Raw genomic sequence first — 22,144 nt, forward strand, 5'->3', positions numbered from 1 at the left:
GCTGCCCCTTTCTTCCTGCAAATTTATTATTATTATTATTATTATTATTATTATTATTATTATTATTATTAGAACATTTCTATGCCGCCCCTTGCCGAAGCCTCGGGGCGGCTTACAACACAATACAAAAATAACAATATAAAATTAAAATTAATAATATAAAATAAATAAAAATATAAACAATATAAATGAAGTTAGAAAAGTTATAAAAGAAAAGAATATTGCACTTTATATCCTGCCTTTTTCCTACAAAGAGCGCAAGGCAGCTTACATCATCTCTCCTCCTCCATCTTATCTCCACAACAACAACACTGTGAGGTAGGTTGTGCTGAGAGTCTGTGACTGGCCCAAAGTCACCCAGTTGGCTCCATGGCTGAGCGGGGACTAGAACCCAGGTCGTCTGAGTCCCAGTCCCAGGCTCTTAACCACTGCACCACACTGGCTCTCTTCTTGCAGAGCCCCCATTGACTCCTTTGAGTAAGATGATGGCTCCACACGAACAGCACAGCAACGACCAGGCAGGAGTGTCACGCAGGGCTACACACACAGTTGCTCTGCTGGAGGTGCTCTCCTTTTTTCTTCCTGGCACGTGCCTTTGGTGCTTGTCTATCCTACAACTGCCACACCTGCCACTCCACCCCCTCACCACTTCATGGCTTGCCACCATGCCAGCCTCAAACATGCCTCACAAGACAGACATTTCTGTCATGTGTGCATGCCTTGTGAGGCTGGCATCTCTCTCACACATGCGAAAGAGATGACCCTCTTGGGAGGCATGTGTTAGGCTGTCATGGCGGCAAAATGGAAAAGAGATGAGGGGCAAAGTGATGCACATGGCAGAGGCAGGGTGGCCAAGCACTGGCAAATGCGTGTTGGGAAGGATGATAGGGAGCCCTGGGAAGCCAATCAGTGCCTTGTTCACCAGCCACTCAACTAGGTGAACAGGGCAGTGGAAAATGGTGGCTGGATTCGCTCTTGGCACTGAGCTCACTGGTGGAAACAGGGAAACTGCAGAAAAAAAGTGTAACTTATTTCACACATAATGATAAGTAATGCTGAAATGTGGAAATCCAGTTTTTCTCTTTGGTGGTTTCACAGTAACCAAATCTGCCATGTTTCACCATGCTTCCAGTATTCACACATAACAAGCCATATCTGCTATGGCTTGTCTTTATGTGTGAATACAGCCATTGTGCAACCATTCTGATGGTTGTTTTTATTATTGATATTTTATGCATTACTTTTCATGGTTAATTTTCTTTGACTTACTATATTTACACTGTTCTTTTGTGGCTGCTGATTTGGGACATGTTGCTTGATATAATGAGTTACCATCCTTTTATATCAGGAATGAGGAACTTCACGCACCATCTGGTCTACAAAGGCCTCTGATAATGTCCCTTCCCCCATAAGCTTGCACCCTGTCCCTGAAGCCACTTTGCCTCCCAGGTTACTTGGGAGCTCACTCCCTGGGGTTCTGCTCATCCCCAGTGCAAAAGCTGAGGAAGAGCCATGGGGGGGGGGGGTGTCTCTTCCAGCAATGGTGCTGCCCACTTCTGTCACCATTACCATGTCCACTGCTGGTCTGTAGTCCTCAGTGTCCTTGCCCAGGGACCATCATCCTTGAACCAAAAAAGATTCCCTGCTGCTTTTTATAGATGATGTTTTCATTTGTGAGCTGGCTTGAATTCTCTTTTCTAACCTCATGCCCTGCAAGGTGCACATTAAAAAACTGCAGAAACCCCGGCCTGTGCACAAGCCTTGCCACCTGAACTCCCATAATTCTACACAATTGGCTGTTTGGCTAGGGTGGATGGGAATGGAAACAGAACGGTGGGGAGGTTGGTCTTTAGCACCTGAACAGCAGCCTTGTGATAACTCAAAGGTGTGAAACAGGCAGTGCCATGAAAGCTCATGCACTAACATGACTAGAGACTAACTAACTAACATGAGTTAGTCTGTCAGATGCTTTCAGATCTACAGCTGAGGGAAGATTGCTACCCTCTCGAGACTTTAGGGCTGAAGACGTTTTCAGAGGAGGAAAGCCGGCACCGCTGCCCTGGCTGTGAGGCTCTGAAACCAAGCCCTCTTCAGAGGGCCGGGCCGGCACGCAGTCCGCTCCGTGCGGATGCCAGTGCGGGTTTTCGCCGCTGACTGGAGTGGGCGGCTCCCGAGGCGCGCGGCCTCCCCGCCCTCGCCTAAGCCTGGAACGCAGAGCGAGCGCCGGCTCGGACGACGAGCGCACTGCTGAGGCGAGTGGCCGGGCGGGATGGGCTGGCGCTAGCGGCTTGCCTCGGGCGGCTCTCTTCTCGCCATGTAGCGCGACCTGCGGGCGCTCTCTCGCTGGCCTGGTGGATCCGTTCCATTGCAGCCCGGCGGGGACCATGCGGAGAGCCCCGGCACCCGGGCTGCTGCTCCCGCCGCCGTCGCCGCTGCTCCTGCTGCTCGGGCTCCTGATGCTGGACAGGGGCTGCACGGCGCAGTACTCGAGTGACCTGTGCAGCTGGAAGGGGAGGTAAGCGCTCTCTGGCGCGGCGGGGCGCTCCGGGAATCCTCGCGGGGCGCAGAAGCGGCGCTGCCGCCGCTCCGTGAGCGTTGCCGAGGCTTCGGTCTTTGTCCGGGCATATCCCCGCGCCTCGGATTCGCTCCCCAAGGGGCGCCCGTCCGGCAGGTTCTGCGCCCTCCTGTGCCCGACCTCGCCTGCCCTTCTACTGCTGGGTGGGCTGCTTTTTGCGCCAGATGGGAGGGGGTTAACGCGCCCTTTAAACGCTGCCCTTTTCGTTTTGGGGGAGATGCTGATCTGCTCTCAAGTTTTCCCCTCATGCTACTTCTACGGGCTTGCTTTTCTCTCCCTCTCTTTCTCTCCGTGTCTCCCTCATACTGCCTTTCGTTGAGCCTTCTCGGTTTCGCAGCGCTTGGTGTTCGGCCGCGGTGGCTTGGGTCGGGTTGGCCGCGCGGGCGATCCTGGCTCGGGAGAAGGAGGACTCGTCCTTCTCCCCGCTTCTTCCGAGCGTCGCCTTATGGGGGCGGGGGATGGTCTTAGTTATCTTCTTCCCAATTTTGCGGTGTGAAGTTTCGTTCTGGAAGGGAGGCGGCGGGGGCGCCTGGTCCCGTGTTCCAGCGACTCAGGCGCACATGGGTTGGATTGCTGCGAAGGGGGGGAAAGAAATCCCTCGTTCCTCGGCTGTTTGCTCTGATTTATTGGACGGGGAAGGAGGGGACACTTTGATTAACATTCCAGGACTGTTCGGGATGCGTATATTGCCAAAGCAACGGGCGAGGGAGGGCGCAGGGCGGTTGGCGCTTCGCAGACAAAGGTGTAGAGCGGTTCCTACTGACCACAGCAGCGCCCTCCCCTCATCCGTGCAACCCAACACCCGAATAACACGCTCTCGTAACTGCTGGCTCGGTGACCTCCTGCGCGCAAGCATTAACTTCACTGTAACACAATAGGCTTGGAAGTTCTCTTTTAGGAAGAAAGTTGACAATAGCTTGGGTGCATTGCTGGAGCCCTGGGACTTTATTTTGGTTGTTTAAGCTTTTTGTGCGGGTCGCCCAAGTGGACTTCCCTTTCTCTGGGCTGGATGTGTTTACTTTGAGACACTTGATTAGATCGGGGTGGGAGATGTTTGTTTAGTTAGGCTCATTGGGCCTCTCCTCCTCCTCTTCACGGAGGGGGGAGCAAATCCGAATCAAGACTTGAGGCCTAATACTTGTGGTGTGCAGTCAGTAGCTTTTCCATGAAAATGGTAAAGAGAGTGTGTGTGCGTGTGTGAAGGGTTTGAGGGGGTGGTTAACATTTCCATGACTTCCTCTGGAGTTCACCTGCTGTTCTACAATACTGATCTTGAAAGATACTGGTCTGGAGTCAGTCTGGTCTCTGTTACACCTGTGGCATAACGTCACTGCTGTTACTTTGGATTTAAATCAGCCCTGCTGATGGCAAGCTCTTGCCCAGTAATTCCTTGGCTGCCACAGCTATGCTAATCGTTGTGGTTGTGAAATCTGTAAAACTCCTTGGCTCCAAAATTCCTCCTTTCCACCCCCCCCGCTTTAATCTGCAGTAATAATTTTAATATGGCTTTATGGTTTTCAAAGTCTTTTATAGCCCATGACTTTGAAAAAGGGTTTCCATCCAGACATGAAACCATTGCTAAATGAAGTGCATCTGCAATTTATATTTGGCTTCTTTTGGGTAACTTTTGAGAGTGAAGCACTTATTAGATTTTATTAGATTTATGTTTGCTTTACACTGGATGGTTTGAGTGAGGGCTTGGAATAGCAGACTATATTTTAGGAACTGCAAAAGATGAGAGTGGTGGAAGTTGGATTTTGTTACTTTCTTTTCAACTTTTGTTTGTAGGGGTTAGGGAGAGAAGCCAAACATTGTTTGTAAGGCTTTGCAGGAGGGGACACAGCTAGTTATGAATTATCTCAAGTGTCAAGAACTGTCACATGCAAATATTTTGCCACAGTGCATTATCTACAATGATAATGGCTGAAAATGACAGGGGACATTTATTGAATGCCATCAGATAACTTTGGAAGGCCTGTGCCTAAAACTGTCAGTGGTGCCCTGTTGTTAACAGTTTCACTGCTGCAGTCCCTGACGGTGTAGTTTACTGAAATAAACTTGTGCACAGACACCATAATTATTAGGTTGTGATTCTAAACACAAATTGCTGTCTTGAAGTAACTATTAACAACAATGTTCTTTACTACCAAAAATATATTTGAGTGCCATAGACCAAAGGTGTGCAGAAGGTAGATTGCCAGAGGTGATGGACTTCATTTTCCAGAAGCCATAGTCAGATCATAGAATGATCAGGAATGCTGGGAACTGAAATCCGAAATAACTGGGGAACTTTCTACCCATCCACCTATATCTTCTATCTTGATTTTGACCGTTGAGTGAACAGTTGTTTAGATAGAATGGCAATTCAGATGGTTGCTTGCTCTACCAACAACTCTATAAGGTGGGACAGTATGTGATGGGGAGAGGAGAGAGAGAGTGGCTTGTCTAAGGTCACCTCATGAATACATGGCAGAGCCAAGATTCAAACCGAGGACTTCCTGGTTTGTGTCTCTGCCCTTTCGGCCATTACCCTAGACTAGCTTTCATCAATATACTATCCTCCCCATGAATGGAGTCTCTCTTCTCGACTTGACTGTGTACTGAGTGCCAGCCACAAGGCTTGTGTGTGAGCAACATGAGTCACTTCCCTCTTGCAAGGCTGACCCAACAGTTCCCTCTTGCTCTCTCCACCCCCCAAGTCTGTCATCAAGCATTTTTGTTTCGGGGAATGACACATTGCACATTCTAGCTGACGCTTGCGATTGGGCAAGCAGAAAATGTCTGGCTCCTGAAAAATAGGTGGAACTGACCAAAACAGGTGACGCTGAGCTGAGCCTGGGCTGCAACAGGGCTGTTGAGAGCAAATGCTCCTTTGATGAAGCCCCTGACAGGCAGTCAGTTACAGATTTTTAACCTAGTCATCTTTAAAAGCTTGAGGCATGTGAGCCTTGCATCTCCTTAGGCAACTAGGAGATTTTTTTTAAACTCAGGAAGGTGCTTTGTGTTCAGCTTAGGATGCAATCGGGCTACATCCTTCTTTGTCTGCTTCTATAAGATGGTGATTTCTATAGACCGCTTCAGGCTTTTCTTAGACTCAAAAAGCAGCTGAATTCCCTACATACTCCCATCGCATACAGGATAGTAGTGGGAAAATCATTTGCTTTCTGATAGGTCCCTGGGATTGGCCATAAAGAGTCTTACAGTCCAACACACAGAGAGGTACCCGGTTGGGGACGACTGCCCTAGGAAAAGTTATTTCTCACTCTGGCATCAAAGGAGGTAGAAGGAGCTGCCTACATCTTGTGAACAGCTGCACTGTATTGATGCCAATGCTATTTTGCATTTGGTGGTCCTCCTTCATAGTTTAAAGGGCTTGGGCCACGAGACAAGACATGGAGACCACAACTTATATCATCCCAATGGCAAAAAGGATTGGCCATCACATCACCTTGGCTGTTACCATGTAGAATTTGTGCTGTGGGTGCAGGCTGGTTCTCTGTAGTAATAAGATTCTCTTTGGAGTCAGCTTGTGTGGCTTTGGGGGGCGGGGGGGGGGAGTGTCAGAAGATGGATCAGTTCTCGATTCATTCGGTCCATCTCACCCCCCAGTGCAGTGATGTCTTTCCCCATGTACAGAGTGACACCTTTAACTATGAGTATTCAGCCAAGTCACTCCAGCATATCTTAACATATTCGGCAAGGGGCGGCATAGAAATGTTATAATAACAACAACAACAACAACAACAACAACAACATACACTGACTTCTAAATTCTGATAGGAGCTTGATGCATTCCCCAAACACCTTTTTTCCTCCCGGTTCTACTTCTCCTGCTTTATGGCTCGTATAACTGTCTTCAGTGTAACATTTTACAATATATCTACTTTACTTTCACAGTAAGAAAAGCTCACAAAACTCTGTGCATAGAAAAATCCATTGTCCTAAAGGTACCTATTGCGGAAAACAGAAGTAGTATTCTCTTCTCTAGTACCTTTATACTTTCCCTTTCGAATGGCTTTAATCTCTCAATAGCTAGAGTTGTTTCAAGCTGTATATTTGGTCTTTGCACTGTTAATTCACTGATATGTTGTTAATAATGCACTTTATTTTAGCAGGAAGTGGGTTTTTTTCATTTGATAGAATAGCAATAAAATTATTACTAAAGTGTATGCTATGTGGAACTTAATGGGTTTTGGGGATTTAGGATTTTAGACATTTTACTTCCAGTGTAGAATTCATATGTATCCATAAAAAGAGTGCCCCTGAGCATGCCTCAGTTGCTTTGCTCTCATCAATGATAAGCGACAGAGAGTGGGGCTTTCCAGTAGGTTTGGGTGACTTTCTAAATTAAATCTCCTGGCAGAATTGTTGTACCTTCCTTATCTGATTCATTTGCACAACAAACATGTGAAATAGGCTGTAGCTGCAGGTCCCATTTTATACATGGAAGTGCTGAGGGGCACAGACTTCCTCAGGCCAGTCAGCTGCTGCTTTTGGGTGGTTTGAATGCAACTCCGAATTTAACATGCTGCCATCATATTACATGGGCACTGAGAACAGTAGTGAAGGCCAACGCTGTACATGCAAGCAGATCACCAGGACTCTTTCCCCTGTGCTTACCACAAACATAGTCTGCATCAAATGTCCTATTGAGAGTTGTATTTCTCCGATATGTCAAGTGTTTCCTTGTGGAGGAGGGCGAAAGCGCAGAGGTCAAGAACCAGCTCCTTCTCCCACAAGCCTCCATGCTTTTGATGTGGTTTTCAGGATTATTTAGCAACGTCTGTTTGTAGACAGCATTATGATGATTATTATTAAAATTTGAGTTTCTTGGAGCTTCCTCATGTAACCTATGAACAGTATGTTATGCTGACATCCCCAGTAATGTCAGCCACTTCACCCTGAAATGGAAACCATATGTTGGTCTGTATGTCTCTTCATTTCCTCTCCCCACGCCTCCATCCCTCTCTTCTACCCCAATCTTCTCTCCCACAACTCATTTAAATAGTGGCTGATCCTGAAGCTAATGTATTGCTTTCTTGCATAGCCATAAAGGCATTTGACTTACACGGGTGGGGTTTTTAGTATCAGTTTCATTTTATGTCAAGGTCTGCTGGAAATCTGGATTCTGTCTTGACTATGACACGAGAGAAGATGATTTAAATAAGCACAGGGAGATTATGTTGGTTGGTGTAGGGCTGAACTTGGGTTTCAACATTTATCCTCATCCACAGATCTTCAAAGTGTTTCTGGACATGTTACTTAACACATAAAGTATAGGTTTATACTCAATGCATACTAAAACTTATAGCTTATAAACTGTTTATGTAAGTGAATAATTTGAACATTGGTGACATCCTGCATAGCTTCAGTTAATGGCCATTGTGGTTGTGATAAGTCTGAGATAAGTACCAGTACTGTTTAGCACAATAGCCCTTAAATATGTCTAAAGCTATATTGTCCTAAAATAAATGAAGGAATTTTTATAATAACTTCTCAATCTTTATTCTTTTTCTTAGTGGATTAACACATGAGTCCCACAAAAAAGATGTGGAACAGGTCTACCTCCGCTGTTCTGAAGGATCCATAGAGTGGATGTATCCCACAGGAGCGCTGATAGTCAATCTGCGACCCAATGTTGTTACTTCCTCTTCCAAACATTGGACTGTTTGCATAAAGCCTTTCAAGGACTCTGCAGGAGCAAATATTTATTTGGAAAAAACTGGAGAACTGAAACTGCTCATCCAAGATGGAGATCACAACCCCACTAGAGTGCGTTGCTTCAGCTTTGATCAGGGCGGACTCTTTGTCGAGGCTACCCCTCAGCAGGACATTAGTCGGAAGATTACAGGCTTCCAGTATGAACTGATAAACAAGGGGACAGCATCTGATTTGCACATGATTTCTGGTGAGTTATGACATGATAGCCTACAATTGGACAGTCATGGTTTTACTAGCTTCGTGCATGCCAAAATAAATACATCAGAATAGTATGCTGGGGTCTGCACTCTGTCGGTTTTCTGGCTGTACATCTTAGTTGGAAAGGTAAGGAAGCTTTGTTCCAGTGCTGGCTGAAGACGTTTTTCTGCCTGAGATGGAGCAACAAATGGGACTGCCCACTCCTAGGTCAAGGTGCATCCTGCCCAAGAGGCAGAAACTACCTTTATCTCACTCACAATAAAAAATAAATGATAATTTGCTACATTCTCATGCTGCCAAAAATCCACTTGGGGCAGCTACTCAATCTTCTTAATGGTAGGGCTGGTCCTGCATTAGTCTCAAGTGACTGACGGCATCACATTGCACTCTGCTTAAAAAGGAGGCTACACTCTTCAGATGTGGCCATAGTGAAGATGAGTTCCTTTTAGCTAGGAAGAAATTTAAAAACAAACTAGCTAGTAATGTAAGAATTGCATTATCCTGTTGTGCCATGTGTACAGAGGTTGTTGGATGGCAGACAAGTGGACCATATGAGACTCCCTCACTTATTCTACTCCTGTTGTTTTTTGTTCCTCTTGTTGGTGTACATATTAATTGACCTAATTACTTAATGTTATGAAGGAGTGGTGGTGTTCTCCCCTACCTCTTGTAGTGACCTTCTTGTAGTGATTCTGTCACAGTGGTACAGTGATAGTACTTTGTTACGCAGTGCAATTCATGGTACATCTGTAGGTCCAGCTCACATCTAGGTACACATCTTGTCTGCATGACATTTTGTGGCGTTAAGTCTAGATTCCTTTCTTGCTCAAAACAGCAACTTTTTCCAAAGCACACCTTTTAAGCAGTTGAGCCAAACCAAGGGGACACGAATGGCCCTTGCAGCAAATGGGGAAAGTTCGGGGAGCCTCCAGGTATTGTTGTCTACTTTGAGACAATCCAAAACTGGATGGTTGTGCAGAGACAGGTTGGTAGAGTTGCACCTGGGAGCTCAGAGTCGGCCACCTGCTCAGTCACCAGGTGTCTCATGAGCCTGATGTGATATAATATAAATATTCTCTATTGGCAGTTTCTTGCAGCCAAAATAATGAAGAGACTAACACATTTATTGTACTAGAAGCTGTCTGTAGGTGTGCCGACTTCAATACCACTCAGTAATTGGTGTTTCAAACTTAGTTTGAATTCCTGTGCATATGTGTGTGTGCACAAGCATGTTGCCTTCTGCAAGCAGGTACTTTGTCCTGCAAAGTAGTTGTTGCTCTCCATGATTTCACAGTGTAGATGGTTGCTTTCCGGTGTCCTTTCATGTGTAGCATCCCAGTCGGCTTCAGCTGCTGAAGCAGCGGCAGTTCTGCACAGCAGTTGATAGGTGGCGCATTTGCCATTACGACCAAAGTTTACAATGTTTTTCTTCCAAGAATATGTACATCTCTGTATTGTCTATGGTATTTCACACTGGGATATTTTTAGAGGATAAAATTGCTCTTTAGAGCTTAACTACAACAAAATAATTTAGAGTTCATCTTACGTACTGTATTCTAAATATATAGGTTAATGCATAATTTGTGCCCCTAAGTAAGTGGATAATCCACAACTGCAGCACAGTCCTATATTTCATGCAGGTTCTGCGTTAAGAATCTAATTCGTGGTCATTTCCTTCCTTAACATACCACAATGTGTAAAAATGCCATTCTAGATATGATTTATCATTGTGGCTCTCTCTTATCTGGCTAAATGTCCCAGTGCATTAGAGAAATCTGATGGCTTTATTTCTTTAACTGCCAGCTGTCCTAAGTGTGGGATAGCTGTCCCATATCATTTTGGGCATTTGCAAGCAGCATGTTAATAAGATCGATGTTTTGTTACCTCATTGTGAAAATTCAAATTACAAACCATTAGCAATGCTGGGCGGAGCTTAGTATCTTGGAAGATAGACTTGAAGGCATTTATTTAAGTCCAAGTTATAGCTTAGTTATGTGTCACAGTTCTGCAGATACTGTTTTAAAGGGGTGTGTGTGGTTTGGGGGAAGTGGGTACAATTCTTTGGCAAAATTCTAGAGCAGCCTTCCAGATGTTTTGAACTACAACTCTCCATTGGTCCAAGCCAGCATGACCAATAGTCAGACATGCAGGGGATTACAGTCCAAAACATCTGGAGGGCACTCAGTAGGAGAAGGCTGCTCTAAAGAATTGGGTGCTGATATAATAGATTCAAATCCCACATTTGTGGCACATTTGTATGTGTTTTTATCTATAACAGGGCCCCATTACATTCAGTGGGGTTGAGTCCCAGGTAAATTGGTAGGGCTGCAGGCTTAGACTGTCTTACTGAAGAGAAGCGGATAGGCCCAGTTCAACTGTGAAAAAACAGTTTGTGTTCATCTGGACATGGCCTGAAAAATATATACCCAGTTTTTCTCTTTTTATGGATATTGAACTGGAAAGAAGGACTGAAAGCTCTGAGATAACATGTAACAAGCTTTGCCATTTCTTGAGAACCTTTTTCTGCTGTCGTGGCATCTCATTAGCAAAATGATGGTTTGAAAATGATAAAAAATCCAGTGATATTTTTAAACAGTTGTCTTAATTCCTTTTGCTCTTTCCTAACCTAGCTGTGTTCAAAGATCACCAGTCATTAGTACTTCAAAAACCTGCTGTACTGCCAGATCATGACACTACTTACTCATGTGCTGATGCACTCTGAGTGCCAGAGTTTTAATGAGAGGATCCAGCATTTTATTAGTTTACATTCTCCTTTCTACACAATCTGGGGGTTACAAATAATGCTAAGAAAAGTTCCTGAGCAAGCTTCTTGGACCAGGGAATGAGCATTGTGCTGTAAAGCTCATTCTGCTGGTTTAGTCATGTAGTCCCAGGATGCTTAGCCAGCCACTGTGGTGGCCCTATTGACCTGTATTTTCTCTTGCCTCCTCTAGCTGAGGACTAGAAAAGGAATCACAACAAGGGGCATTTCCCCAACTAAGCAAGGATTTCTGACTCTCCAGCGTTTAGCAACAGAAGTAACAATATTATTCTCTCTCACCCAAAATCATATGGCTGAAATAAAGTGGGGTGGGGAAATAAGGAGGTTTTTTTGTGTGTGACAGGATCTCAGTTCCATTCTGGCACTCAGAATGAATTCCTGAGGTCAGAGTTCTAAATAGAGATATTTTGTACCTGACTGTGACTGATGAGTCTTCTGGTTCTAGCCCTAGCCAAAGCAGAACCTGCAAGCCTGAATTCTTATAGGATCTTTACTTATAAGTTTTTATGTATAGGATATAAGGCAGGAACTACATGTTACATGGTGCTGCCATCCAAAAAGGGAGTCTTGTGTTGAATGTTCCCTCTGAAATTTCTGATACAAGGTATCCCCTCCATTTACATCATTTTGATGTGTATTTCTCTGCCCACATCAGCCGCAATCACTGGAGCATATTCTGTGCATTGGAGTGGGGAAGAACCAATCATGATTCCAGTCATGGGCTAAGTTGTAACAAATTCTACAGAGGTGAAGGGAAAAATTAAACATGGGTTTGCAACAATTGTTGTCCTAAGAGAGGTCAGTGTGCAGGCCTCTGTGGCAGCACCTTGCAGAAATAAACTTTCTCTGAAATCTTCAGGGAGTAGTGTGAAAGCAACTATGTTAGTGGCACTATTGCCAACTGTGAAGAAAACTATATAATTAAACAGAGCTCCTTCTCCAATCCTATTTTACAACTTCATGAATCTGGACAGAAGCTTTATTAAATCACTTTCAAATAAGCAAATAAAAAAGGGTTCAGTAAAGTACCATTCAAAGGTAACTACTGCACAAAAAATACATTCCTGCCTCAAAACTTTTTCTTCGAAATGAAAGGAAGGAAAGTTGGGGGTCCCTCACTGAGCTTGAATAATCTTCCTTTGCAGCTGTTCAGCAAGGATTCCAATCCTCTTATTCATGTTGAAAAGCACTTTACTCCATGAGAGTTCTCTCCATATACTCAAAGTGCTTTAAACTCCAGGCTCTAGGTTTTCATTGCAAAATTGCTTCCCTGTGCCTTAGCCAAGATCTGCAAACTTAATTTACTGGAATTCAGAAATATAAGCCCCTGTTACCTCCAGGGGTTATTCTGCATTAGGCAAGTCAAACTTTAACAAACATTTCTTCTATCTTGATGGGATCTGCTCATTATAAGGCAGGTTCTGCTGCTTTATGGGTTTCCTATATTTTAATGTCCAGTAGCTAGTTGAAAACATTTATAAATGCCTACATTCAAACTCTGATCATGCTGAGTGAGAACAATAACCAGCTATTTCCCATAAGTTGCCTGTTAATGTTTCAGGAATATAGCCCTTGGAAAGCATTTTCTATGCAGTGGTGCAAGGGTGTATGAAAGGTGGAAAGAGAGATGAAGGACTCTGGCAGATAAGGATGGCTCCCTCTCTGACATCTGTGCATGATAGTGCTTGGAATAGGTTCTGGGTGGGCACATTCCTGGGCCAGGGGTAAAATGACACTGAATTTGCAATGTAAAAGACTCTTCATTTACTCGTTGGCCAGATTTGCTTCTGACCCAGTGATCCAACCCTGTTTTCTACTGGAGCATAGATTGCTCACCCCAAGGATGCAGTGCTCAGAAAGCCACTGTGCCCTGAAATGTAATGCTGCCTATCTCCTTCCCAAGGCTCAAAATGTAGTCATAAGCAGCCCCGTTCTCAGTTATGGAATTTGGGTCTATTCAGAGCTTCTGTTAGGTAAGCAAGCCAGGTCCAAATAGGGACAAAAACTTCAGTCACAGATTCTGAATTCCACTGGAATGATTAAATGTTTTATTTGGAAAAGAATGCAAAACAGAACAGCTTGAAAGGTGGTTGCATGAGCCAATTATTTGGACAAGTGGTTATAGTCTCACAAGGAACTGGGTATATTAAAGCTTTGTATTGCGTAGAGTTAGGAGCATAATGTGGACAAGCTGATGTAAAAAGCAAGGTTTCCACTTGTCTTTTTTACCCTCACATTTTGTTTTATGAGCAAATAATCTCTGTCCATGCACATTCCCTTGTTCTGCAGTGCAGTATCTTCAAATTTCTTGGAATGCCCAATACCTAGAGAAGTTAACTAGTTGGCCCATTCCTTCCTAGTGCATCCCTTTTTGGGCTTAGGCACATCTGTGCCATCTTCTTATCATTGGTCTCATAACAAAATACTGCTTGCATCACATTCCCATCATTGTTATGCTGCCACCAGCCAAGGCAGCCTCAAGGAAAGACATTCCACTCCTATTATCAGTGCAGGTGCTGTCCAGCTAGCAAACCAAGTCTTTCTTCCTCACTTAACTCCTTCAGAGTCCTTAAACAACCTTGGTTGCTTCACCATCATGCCTTCTGAATGAGCAGGATCCAGCCATTTCAGACAGTCTGCAGTCTGTATGGACAGGAGCCATGTTACACAACCCTTTCAGGACCAGATTGATAGTTGCTAGCACTGGCTGCAGTGTAATGCATCCCCATGCCTAACTTTTATAATAGATGGGTGGGGGGTGGAGATCACAGGTATCAAGGGTGGGAGGAAGGAATGCACAGCCTGATCCTAAACTCTTAGCTTTGCTTAAAAGAACATCATGGTTACATCTCTACGGAGTTCTCTTACCTCTGCTATTATATTTGACAAGTAATGAAGGTGGGGCAGGAGACTGCAAGAACTTAAAAGTTTCTTTTCTTTCCACACACAGGCTGGGCTAGGGGATGCAGTCTGGATGGGTCCCAGGTGACCTTCCAGTCACTCTATGCCCTACAATTCTGTCAGTTAATGAAGCTGATCATGCCCCCCCCCACACACACACACTTTTTGTCCTGGCTTTTCTTTTGAATGTCAAGTAGACATTTGTTGGAAACTTATTTTATTATTCAACATCCCCCCCTCCCTGTTCGTCTAGGATTAAATGTTGTTGGCAGGAAAGGAAAGGGCGGAAGGATGTGTGAGCAGAGAGTTGCTTGCTCTCACTTATTTGAAGCTGTGCAGGCCTCTGGAACCTGCTTTACGGAGTTCTGGATGCCAAAAGGGACATAATGACCTGTTCACAGAAAAGCGACATTTTCAGAGCCAAAGGCACGGTTACACCCAAAAACAGTGGCAGAAGTGGGGAGGAGATCAGAGTAAAGCCAGCAGCGTTGCATCTGATTCTATAGAAACAAAACAGGTTATTAAAATTAAGAAATGAATGCTTTCTCTCTCTTACTAATCCTTTACATGTGCATTTTAAAAAGGGGGTTAGCTGGTTCTGCCAGTACTCAGAATAATGCAGTGCAGATTACGGGAAACAAAACTTGGTGTCTTTGTTTAAGGAGCCCAGTCAGTTCTAAGCCAGTATGTGTGTTTCTTTCCTTGACTGGATGGTAGGATGTGTGATTTCCTTAGTACTGCTATTGTGGAAGGTAAATTTAAGTCCAGTTTTTTGGACTGTTTAGCCAAGAGTAAGGATACCTGGGGTAACAGAATGTTTTTATGAGTCCTTTAAAAGGAATCCACCCATATCCTTGGGTAGAGCTTATGAAGTGGGAAGAGGGTAGCACTTCATTTGATTGCCTCAATCAATATTCAATCCTAATATTAATCTCAGTGGGGTTGGCTTTGGTGTAAACATAGGGTTGTACTCTGCTTGGTTTATTGTGGGACTGACTTTGTGGGATATATAAAATGGAGAAGTGTGGAGTTAAAGAGAAACACGCTTGGGTGGAGTATACTAGAGCAGGGTAAGGGAGACTTCCTTCTGCTGAGGGCCTCATTTCCTCAGGGACAGTCTGCTGGGCCATCCCTTTTTTACACACCCAGTCTTTTTTCTTGCATGCTCAACCTTTCAGGTTGCTGTGGGAGAGGTAGATGGCTCTTGCTAGAAGTCTGAACCCATTGTTTTCAGAGGGTTTTAAAGAACTTGAGTTCCACATGAGATTGGGCCAAGGGCTACAGGTTTCCCACCCTTCTGCTAGAGAAAAACACCAGGTGAATACCAGGTAAACAAATGGAACACCACCTTTTTACTTCAAACAGTGAACTGAATGCCATACATAATGTGAACTTCATTTTGTTGGAGAATCATATGAATGTTATTAGTCAGACAAAACAATAACAACACAGGCTACCAAAAAGGAGCATTGACAGTTCCAAGAGCTGCAAAGTATCTGGTGATTCATAAAATACCACCAGATTTGTTTTGTGGGTTATAATCAACTTACTGGGTAGGTTCACAGAAACACAGAAGGAAAATAGGCCACGGTGACTTACTTTTCCTCCCTGCACATGGTGGTGGCAAGCTGCCTAATTAGCATAATTACCTTCCTTTGGACCCTAGTGAGGCTGGCTGGCTGACTAGGGTAGTTTACAAACTGCTCTGAAACTGCTGTATAAGTCATCAGTTTCAGGGCAATTGTGCTAGTTAGGTGGCTTGCAACCAGCACCTGTGGACTGGAGTGTCCCCGACAGATTCCTGCTTATGTAATTGTACATCAGGAAACATACTGCTTCAGAAGATCTCGGCAGTGACAGTAAAAATGTAATGATAAAATCATTGCAGGGAGTGGGTTATAAGAAGCTGCTGTGTTGCCAGACTGTGCTGTTAATCAAAAGAGCTCAAAAGCAAGTAAGTACTGTATTATGCTGGCTGATTCTGATTCACCTTGCACTGGCATTTATGAGGGCAGAGAGGACATGCATGTGACCCATTCTTCTTCCATTTGCTTTTCTTTGGCACTTCATCTAACAAATTTAGCACGGGTGGAGAAAGGTATCCTCTATGGGGGTGGGAGAGAAGGGGCCTTCTGCTCTTGGTAGAAAGATGATTCTGCATGAGGTCGTGTGAGGACCAATGTCTCAGAGAGAAGGTGGGAAGTTATGGAGATTAAGGAGATACCTCAAATATATTTGCAGCTGTTTTGCACTGGTGTCAACACTGGAGAAAAAAAATGGAAAAAACATATATCTGAGTGGGTCTCACAACACATTAAGCCATGTTGTCTGAACCCAACACTCTTCCCATAGGGTGGTTTATAAGCCACCCTGGCATGTCTTACAAACCGCACCCACTAGACTAGCTTGTAGTTGGGCTAAATAAACCTAGCATGGCTTATTGTGTTGTGTGAATCCAGGCAGCGAAATAAGCCAAGGTCAAATTAAAAAAACAACAACATAGAGCCCCTTTGTGAGAAAGTAGAAAGGCTTGCTTCTCCAGCCAACGGGCTAGCAGGTGACTGCCCCTTCCAGGCACCTCAAGCTGGCAAAGCTGCATCTGGGGACAGCCATGGCTGCGGTCACATCTTCATGCAGTGTCCCCAGGAAGGACTGAGTAGGGAAAGGAGGAGACACATGAACCATGCTTTGTCTGATCCAGTGTGTGGTTAAATCTTCTATTAGGATTTGACCTGTTGTGTGAACCCATCAGTTAAGATAATCTTAGGAAGAAAAACAGTTGTGAACTGAAATGTTTATCATTCCTCTGCCTCAGTCTTTTAATCAACTTCCCTAAGACACATTTTTCTGGGAGTAACCCCCATCAAGCTTGATAGGTCTGAATTCTATGTGAGCATGCATGGGCTATGCATCTCCTTCTATTGTTGTAGCACCTGCCTCTATTCTGAATGTAGTGTGTGGATCCCATTGCTTCATAGAACTGTGCTGGTTTCTTCATGAAAGTCCGTCCATATCCACGCTTCTGATGAAAGTCCAACAGTATTTATAGTTGTGGTTTTCCTTGAGCAGCAGCAAGTCCCACATGCAGGATGAATACATCAATTCACATAGAGCTGGCATTAAGAAAACTTGGCAATCCAAGATGTTTTAATTGAGGATGGATGAAGCCTTAGGTGCCTCACTGGATTTCTCCAAACTGTAGACACTTGGCTGCCTGGTTGCTTCACCATGCGTGGAATTTTAATAGGGCAGATTGCCTTAGATGGCAAACCTATACTCACATTCTTAAATCCCACTGAAGCCAATGATGCTCACTTTTGAGTAGGCATGTGTAAGATTGTACTGTTAAGAAAGCCAGTTCCTAACGTAAATGATTGCAGAGTTTAGTTCGAAGGCACACACTTTCTAGAATGAAGGAAGCACTTGCACAGAACTGCCAGGCGTGTGTAACTTCAGTGTTCAGCACAGCTCTTTTTATTGCTCCCCAGTGTTGCAGAAACAGCATAATGTGGAAATCCATGCAGGCTTGCTTAATTTTATAACTTACTCAGATTCCAGAATTTGGACTGCTCTGCACCAAAATTTTGATTGTTTGGGCACAGAGTACATGCAGGCGTGCCTCACTTAGAGCTATAGCAAGCTAGCAGCAGTTTGAAATAATTATGTGAGGCAGCATTGGGCTCAGTGGTGGTTTCTTTGAGATTCTGATCTAACACGAAAAACAGCCTACTACGTATTTCAGACAAGAAAATGGTCTGGCGTGAGCACACCCTTTGCAGCTTGCGACTCATAAGAGGCTATTGGAGACAGTTCACCAGCGGTTCCCATTCACTTCACCGAGATTTACATGGGAGAGGCTACTTGGAAGATTGTGCTTTTTTAACTGACTGTGGCTATGCTATGTTTCAAAGGAATAAACTTGCCATTGTTGCCTATAGTTTTGCATGTTGCCATTCCAGATGTTTCAACCTGAAGCATTACAGCAAGGAAGAAAATCTGAAATGAACCAGAATCCATGTCTTCTCACTCCAATACCCTCTTTTAGAAACAAGTCATAAAGTATTGCTTAGGTTATTTTTAAAGGCTTCCTTAAACTTTGATCTTTTTCACTAACTTGCTTTCCAAGTTTAACTTTAACCAGCTCCTAGTCATTTAATTCAATTCCACTCCAATCTGGATTCCATATGGGGTTGAGACACTTTCCTGGCAGCATTCCAGCCTGGGTTAATGTATACCAGCTCTTGATTTTATTGTCCTGATACCAGAGGGCAAGGAAAAGTTATTCTTGTGCGCCAGCAGAATATCAGATAAGAACTTACAACTAAAAGAGTACAGGATACTTGTGGTGAACAGCCTTCTTGGAACAAAAATTTTATTGGAGGCTTTCGCCCTTCTTCCGTCAAACCATATAAAAAAGGACATATAATTTAGAATAGACAGACGATCCTAATTTCTGTAATGGAGGTTGTTTGAGCCAGAAAGTGATGAGAGGTAACCTCAAATTTTGGAGTATTTGGTGCACGATAAGGGAAATTTATCTTGGGCTGCCTTCATGGCGTTGCCACCTCAGAATGGTCATGTGGATAGACTAAGATAGAACAGATAGTTCCTGCCTGACAAAGCATCCTCTTATATGCATTGATAGACTACATGACCTAGTGGAGGGGTGTAGGGGGAGACACAGCAAACTGGTAGTGGGGAATTGCTTTATGAAAACCACATGTTTGGAGGCCAGGGCCAAACTAGATGTTATGTTGTGTAATTTGCCCTTCCTTAGCTGTGTTGCTCCAATGGGAGCTTTTGTCCCAGTGCCCAGTAGCAGATGTGTGGAAGGAGGGAACCCAGTTGTAATTGGGGCATCAGAGAGAGCAAAGGGTTAAATACCCATGTGCTACAGCTCCTTTCTACCTCTATCTATGCATGATTGTGCTTTTAATAATGCTGTACAAGGATAAACAATATGATAAACATCTCCATTAGGCAGCTGAGGATTATGGGAGTAGTAGTCCAGCACATCTGAAAGGTGCCAGGTTGTGGGAGGGCAGCATTAGGGTTTAAATTCATTTGTTGAATTTGTATTCCTTTAAGGTGAGGGTTGGCAATTTGCAGCTAGCTGGTTCAACTTACAGTGACCAAGCTAGCATAGCCAATGATGAGGGATGATGGGAGTTGTAGGCCAGAACACATGGAGGGTGGCATACATGGGGTTATACCACTTACTCTTTATGGCAACACCTCTGAGGTATGTTAGCTTAACGAATCAGTCTTGATGCCTTGGTTTGGCATGACATGAATGAAGCTGGGGTTTATGCTTTCCTTCCTTGCTTTGTGTGCTCTGATTTCGCGGCTTCAGAGGGCAAGTTAAATCACACTGCCTTCCCTCTGAATTGAGCAAACTGTTTTTCCGTACACTCAGAAACGGAGGTAGAAGGAGTGCTCAAGTCCTTGTTAGGTGTTGGCTTGGAATTATGCCTGAAAGGGCTTATAGTGGCATGTCCTAGATCACTATATGAAGGCAGAAACGGAACCTGGATTTCCTTAATCCAAGGGCTATTGCCCTGCCTTTCCTCATGCTATAAAGCAATCTCTCTAGCAAAAGACAAAGAAAGAGAGAACAGGGTTCCATTTTCTTGACAAGGCCAAGACACTACTTAGGGGATTCCTGACTTGATTTTAATGAAATGCTGTGGTCCTAGCAAGCATAGTCTGTCTGCAAATGCTGGGATGGCTGTTTATGCTAAACATTTTCATCTATTTGCTTGGTTTTTAGCCTTTTCTTTTTATGTCACTTACCCACAACCCCTAACAGAAATGAGAGGAAATGGGATATTAATACATCTTTCAAATCCAGACCTACTGAGAGCTCTTAGTTTCTGTTAATGCATTTGATTTGGTCAGGCCCCAGTTGTAGCAGCAAACCCTAGGCTTCCAGAAGTGAAACTTTACACTTTCTTCAGGTCTGCATGGGTCTGGTTTTCAGGGGAATAATGCCAGAGTCTGGCAACCTTCCAGCTCATTCACCCTTTACATCTCTATGTTCTCATGTGCTGATTTCAAGCTCCTGTATGACATAGGCCTATCATTTGTTGAAATGCTGAACACGGTGTCCTTACCTGAAGTGTTCAGGAGAGCTGCGCTTTGTAAGGGTTTTCCCTGATGGGAAAGAAAGTGCTGTTTGGAGCCTTCCTCAGGAGTTGCGGGAGTTTGCTGCTGCTCAGGAGAATTCTGACGACTTAGAATGCTTTATCCACCCATTAAGTGTTCTCTGAACTTTGTAAGGAAGACTCATCCAAGCCACCCCGATCTTCTGGGGAACCACAGGAGACTTTGGATGCCTAGATCTGGGGTTGAAGACAGAGCTCTGATCCCTAGGAAAGCTGGGTTTCCCCATTCTAGTCCCTCTGCCCACTTCAGCTCATACCGAAAGAACTGTGCCAGCTGCCTCTCTTAGACTGGGGTCTCTGCTTCAGAGAGTGGGTGAATGGGACTTTTATGGATGCAGGGAGTGGAAGAGACTGCAGAGGCCAGAACATGAGGCATCCTGGGTCCTCTGCAACCTGATTCCCTTCTTCTGCTAGGCGCACCAGCTCGATTTAAAGGAAATACAGAGTGAGAGGTGCATGGAGGCAATCACCTTCCTTGTTCTTCCTGCTCTGCATGTGATGCCTGCAGCTGGCTGGGGGTGGGGGCTTATGGGCATTTTGACTGGGTTTCACCCTGATTGCAGCCATAGCAGCTATGTACAACTTCATTTATTTATTCATTCAGTTTTATGAGTCTTGAAAGCTGGCCTTTGAAGCAATTCAGATGTTTCCAAAACATCAAGCTAGACATTCGAATTGAATTAATGCTTTGCTTATCTTTTATCTGTGACAAATATCAGTATCATTTGACTTAGTCTGAGTGAATCCATCCACTTGGTCTTGCACAGTGAAACACACTTCTGGATTCTGTCACTAGAACTATCCAGGGAGCGTACTTTTTCCTGTTTTTGATTACAGGGGGAGCATCGACTTTTATTTGTTCCTGCAGTTGTGGCCTTTTGGCCCTTGAGTTACACCCTCACTTCAACAATTCCCAGCTGTTCCTAGTTCCCCCTTCTATGGTTTGCAGTTCAGTCACATCATAACTGTTGTCAGCCTTGGAGAAAATTGGACTTTCTGAGCCCATCTATAATTATAAAAGAATTGCTAGTCGTGGAACAGATTTCTTTCCACAATGAATATAATCAAGTCCTGACCACTGGTATCCAAATTACTGCAAGTTCAGCAACCAGATTGCCTTTGCCTAACATTTGGATTGAAAGCTGCTCCATGTTAGTTTAAAAGGATGCAATAGAAGCATACATTGCTTTTATTTTAGTGGAACTGGGACATGTGTAAAGAGGTGTAGGATCTCCACCTCGGCTTTCTAAAAGCAGTTTTTAGAATGTGGGGAACATTTTAAGTCTCCTTATCTCAAACTACCAGAGTGTTTGTCCCCGACTGACATTCCCTATAATTTACACAGCTTTTCTTTATAAACATTGTGAGATAAATTCATTTATTTTGTTCACTAGATTGGATGTTTTCCTTAATTATGTGGTTATGGAACAGACAAATATACAGTAATGGAATAAAAACAGTGGAGGGCCAAGAGTTTAGTGTGTCTCTAACCTTGTCTTGTCAGACCACAGAGATAATAACAACAGTCCTTTCCACTGTTTTCTTAGCACTCCCTTTGTAGCATCAGAAAGTGCCTATTGATGAGAGAGAAAATGAGAGCTGACTCCATGCTGAGGGTAGCTGAAGCAGTGAAATGGCCAAGTTTGCTGATGACACCACATTATTCCAGGTGGTTAATACCAACACAGGTTCTGAGGAGCTCCAAGGGGGAGAATGTGCATCAAATGGCAAATGCAGTCCCGTGTAAGCAAGTGTAAAGGAATGCATGCTTGAGTAAAAATTCCCAGCTTCAAATATAGACCG

At 44.2% G+C, this 22,144-nt stretch overlaps 1 protein-coding gene across 1 annotated transcript in view; it reads left to right on the forward strand.

Annotated features, from left to right (window-relative positions):
* Window positions 1-2,214: 2,214 nt before the first annotated feature.
* The window catches only part of METRNL (meteorin like, glial cell differentiation regulator), a 28,468-nt gene continuing 8,538 nt past the window's right edge, over window positions 2,215-22,144 (forward strand). The window contains exons 1-2 of the mRNA XM_044453797.1: window positions 2,215-2,515; window positions 8,095-8,483. Of these exons, the coding sequence (XP_044309732.1) occupies window positions 2,385-2,515; window positions 8,095-8,483 (520 nt within the window). The 5' untranslated portion in view covers window positions 2,215-2,384. The remainder of the gene's footprint in view (window positions 2,516-8,094; window positions 8,484-22,144) is intronic.

This window comes from Varanus komodoensis, unplaced genomic scaffold, assembly GCF_004798865.1.
Source record: "Varanus komodoensis strain SLA01 unplaced genomic scaffold, ASM479886v1 scaffold7_1, whole genome shotgun sequence".
In the NCBI taxonomy this organism is placed as follows: domain Eukaryota; kingdom Metazoa; phylum Chordata; class Lepidosauria; order Squamata; family Varanidae; genus Varanus; species Varanus komodoensis.